At 42.0% G+C, this 4,087-nt stretch overlaps 1 protein-coding gene across 1 annotated transcript; it reads right to left on the bottom strand.

Moving 5' to 3' along the window:
* Positions 1-260: 260 nt before the first annotated feature.
* LOC135548515 (Krueppel-like factor 6) lies at positions 261-3,651 on the bottom strand. The gene is made up of 2 exons (XM_064978206.1): positions 2,700-3,651; positions 261-1,564 (listed from the first exon to the last, which is right to left on the bottom strand). The coding sequence occupies exons 1-2, from the start codon at positions 3,346-3,348 to the stop codon at positions 816-818; spliced, it is 1,398 nt and encodes a 465-aa protein (XP_064834278.1). The 5' UTR covers positions 3,349-3,651; the 3' UTR covers positions 261-815.
* Positions 3,652-4,087: the final 436 nt, after the last annotated feature.

Here is a 4,087-nt window from a genome sequence, read left to right as displayed (position 1 = left end):
GTTATTTCATAGTTGATGTCTTCACTATTATTCTACAATGGAGAAAAATCTTGCTGTTACATGATTGTACAAAACACAGGGCTCTAGATGAGCAATGCCAGACAGCAAGGACGGGTAGTATAGTTATCTGCGTTTTATGATGTGTCGAACATATTGTAATAACTATATTTTATCATGAATAAACTTGGTGTCTTGGGTACTGTTTATGAAGTCATATTTTACTGTAACAATATTAAACAAAATAATCCAATACCACTCCGAAAATGTGACTTTTTTAGGTAAATCAAAAACGTACAACATAAATTCATTGCTGTTCAAAATGAACAGGCTAATGCAAACAATATACAACAGAAGCATCACTTTAAATACATATTTTCCCTTCAGTTTTGGCTTTATAATTATAGTGTTAAACTGTTGATAAAGATCTGCATGTAATACCAACTGAAATACACTATTAATTTCTGTATTGTGCTATCAACTCAGCCAAAGTGTTCTGCATTTCCATTTTACCAGGTGTGTAGTTAATGAAAATCAACCCTCGATGCCAAACTGTTGTGGCCCGGGTCTGTAGTAACACCTCTAGCACCGCGATGCAGTGCCTTAGACCGCTGCGCCACTCGGGAGGCCCAGAAAAGGAAAGGGTAACTAACCACTAGCTTACCTGCAATATATGATTGTTACATGATCAGCTTGTGTACATTGTCAATTAAATAATATTAACTTTGATTAGGGTGAACTTAACACACAAAATGAGTACCATCATATCATGTTTACAAAATATGTTTGTATGAATGTGTGTACCAAATCCATCCTGATTAGGAATCCAGGGACTGTGAGTGGAGGTGTGGCCATGTATAGGAGGGCCCTGCTTGGAGTAGAGACAGTGCCACTACCGGGTGGGGTGTGGTGGGAGCAGGTGAGTGGGTCAGCCTGTGTTTCTTGAGCTGGCCTAGCTCCCTGAAACAGCAGCCACACTGGGCACAGCGGTAGGGCCTCTCCCCAGTGTGGATGCGCTGGTGCTTATGCAGACTGTCCAGGTGTCGGAAACGCTTCTCGCAATACCTGCAGGGATATGGCCGCTCACCCGTGTGAATGCGCTGGTGTGTCTTCAGGCAGTAGAAGCGGCGGAATCCCCGGCCACACACATTGCAACGATGCACCTTATCCGAGCTCTCCCTTCTGACTTCAAAAGCCCCTAGAAGACCAGCGTCCCCTGCAGAGGGTGGGACAGACCCCATGAAGTTACCATCATTGTCACCATCATTATCAATGTGAGCTGGCATCTGTGGCAGTTGTTGTGATGACCCAGGGAGGTGGGACTCCAGCATACTTGGGACCTCAGGGTCATTTTCAATTTTAACTGTTCTTTTAACTTCATCCACCTCATCGAGCACCTGGATCAGGCCCAGGTCATTCACATTGCCTGCTGGGTGACTCTGGCCCATCTCCAACTCAAAGTTGGTAATAGAAGTTCTGTGAGGGTCCTCTGCTGCCACTGTTCCTCCCTCCTGCTCCTGTTGAATTATTCCAGAGTCCTCTCCTCCAGTTGCACGGACTTTGTACTCTGAGATAGATAAATGATATCATCATGATCAGTAGGAGACTTTTCATTTGTTGAGTACGGGAAAATAGGGGAATTCCATGCCAGCATAGCCTGAATATATTTTTGGTATCTCAGATTGTTCTGACAATTATCACATAGAAACTTACTTGGGAAGATGGATGTTTGATATGCTTTTTACATTTGTAATCATGATTTTAAAAAATAAGTGGCAATTTTGGGCCCTTTTAGACCTATACATGGACCCAATGATCCATGAACCGTACATGATACAGACAACAGCGTAATGTCGTTATACTCATTTACATTACATTTAAGTCATTTAGCAGACGCTCCTAATAGAGTGCTCGAAAATATGGAAAATCATCATATTATAAAATACAATTTTACACATGCATTTATTCAACATTAAAACTAATATTAATATTTCAAAAGTACCCTTTTTGATTTGGTACATTTTTAGACATTGTTTTAAACAATATACAAGTATGTCACATTTCCTGAGTGGGAACTGTTACTTTTAAAGTTCTGATCAATGTTATGAAAAATACAGTGAATGAAAAAACGGATTCAAGGGGAACACAGTGGTCCTCTGTACCTCAGTTGGTAGAGCATGGCGCTTGTAATGTCAGGACAGTGGGTTAGAATCCCGGGACCACCCTCATGTAAAATGTACGCATGCATGACTGCAGGGTGAATTGGATAACAGCATCTGCTAAAAGGCATATATTATAACTCCCTCTGATGGTGGGAGGAGGGCGGTGGTTGGTTAATGAACTATAATGTCAATTTCTATGTATAAAAAGTGGCAGAGCCCACTCTGGAAATGTGATGTGTTTGATGAGTATATTGTTGGAAACAATGTCTAAAAAATAAGCTAAATCAAAAAGGGCATCTTATGTTGAATACATTTGTGAATGTCTGAATCGTGTTGTGGTTCACAAATCAGCAGTCTTTCAGGAACCATGTGTCATTTTTTCTCAAATTGTTTGTGAAAAGAGTCAAATGCATGTTAAACATTCTTTTTCCCAATGAAGTTGTGAGAATTGACTATAAAATCTGAGATACCCTAAATATTTTTGGGCTGAGCTGGAGTGGAATCGCCCAGTATAAATGTCTGTGTAGGGCGTAAGCCTACCTTTCTCTGCAACCCCATCGTCTGTAATGTAGAATTGACCCTCTGTATCCTCCTCAATGTGATGAGATGAGTTTCCAACCTCTAATTGTGGCACTTTGGATGTTTGTGAGGGATTGGTAGAAGAGACAGTGGAGGATGTCCGTATTCTTCTCAAGTTTTCGCTGCTCCTGGGCCATTCATGCTGCACTGTTGGTAAGCAAAGACCGACACTGGGGAGTGACTTAGAAAACTGTGATCGTGTGGATGAGGCTCGAAACGACTTGGGGCCACGGGTCGTGAGCATATTGGAAGGACTCCCCGAAGCAGTGGGGGGAAAGAGAAAAGGAGACTCTTCCGAACCAGGTCCTAAAGCACCCGATCTAGGCTGGTTGTGATTAAGAAGTAAACACTGTTTGATGTTCTTCTCGGCTGCTGTTATGTAGTACCGTGTTGCTTTGAGTTCACCCTCTGATACGTCAAGTCTCTCTCTCAAACTTTGGTTCTCACGATGAGACTCAGCAGCAGCAGTCCGAGCTGCGGCCAGTTTGATACTGACTACTCTAGCAGTTTCCTTCAAAACGGCTTCTACTGCACACCTCACTGCCTGTTCGATGGTCGATGCAAGTTCATATTTGAGGAAAGAGACACTGGTCTCCATCGTCAAACTCATGATAGTGATTAGCTTGATGTTATGTTATCAACAGTTCGAAAAAGTTTCAAATGCAAAATAACAGAAGCCTTGGGATTCAGTTCTTGTTGTTTGGTAACTAACGTTAACTGGCCACCGTGTTAGCTAGCTAACGTTGGTTCGATAGCAAGCCGTCTAGTTAGCCTCTGTTTGTAATTCTTAAGAAAATAGCTTTTAAATCAAACAAATAAACAGCTAAACGAGTCAACTTGTTCCTCAAACAATCTCACTCAAAAACGTGATTTTTTTTTCTCCGCCAACTCACCTCCCCACGTATCAGTTTTTGAGTGTCGCATGGTTATGACGTCAAACGGTATATTCTTCTTCCTTAACAGCGGTTGGCATCCAACGTTATGATGCATTACCGCCACCTACTGTACTGGAGTGTGGGGCAGAGACAGGGAGAAACTGAATCCCACCTGCCGGCCCCGTTGCTATTAAAAAAAAGATAACAAAATATTTGAGACTTTATCTAATGACGTTCTACTCAATATACTTTTAAAACTAATTTCCTGTATCCCCTTCTCCCTCATACAAGATCTCAGCCTCTCTTTCTCTGTGATACTGCCCACACTGGGGCGGCAGGGTAGCCAAAAGGTTGCAAGTTCAAATCCTCCAAATTGGCCCTCCATTCTGCCCCTGAACAGGCAGTTAACCCATTGTTCCTAGGCTGTCATTGAAAATAAGAATTTGTTCTTAACTGACTTGCCTAGTAAAATAA

This window comes from Oncorhynchus masou, chromosome 11 (assembly GCF_036934945.1).
Source record: "Oncorhynchus masou masou isolate Uvic2021 chromosome 11, UVic_Omas_1.1, whole genome shotgun sequence".
Lineage (NCBI taxonomy): Eukaryota > Metazoa > Chordata > Actinopteri > Salmoniformes > Salmonidae > Oncorhynchus > Oncorhynchus masou.
This window is presented reverse-complemented; position numbering and strand designations above follow the sequence as displayed.

Bases quoted from the DNA above. Each gene is read 5' to 3' on its own strand.
- LOC135548515 (XM_064978206.1), bottom strand. From the start codon at position 3,348: ATGAGTTTGACGATGGAGACCAGTGTCTCTTTCCTCAAATATGAACTT. The intron at 1,565-2,699 runs GTAGGCTTACGC...TATCTATCTCAG, and splicing joins CGATGGGGTTGCAGAGAAAG to AGTACAAAGTCCGTGCAACT.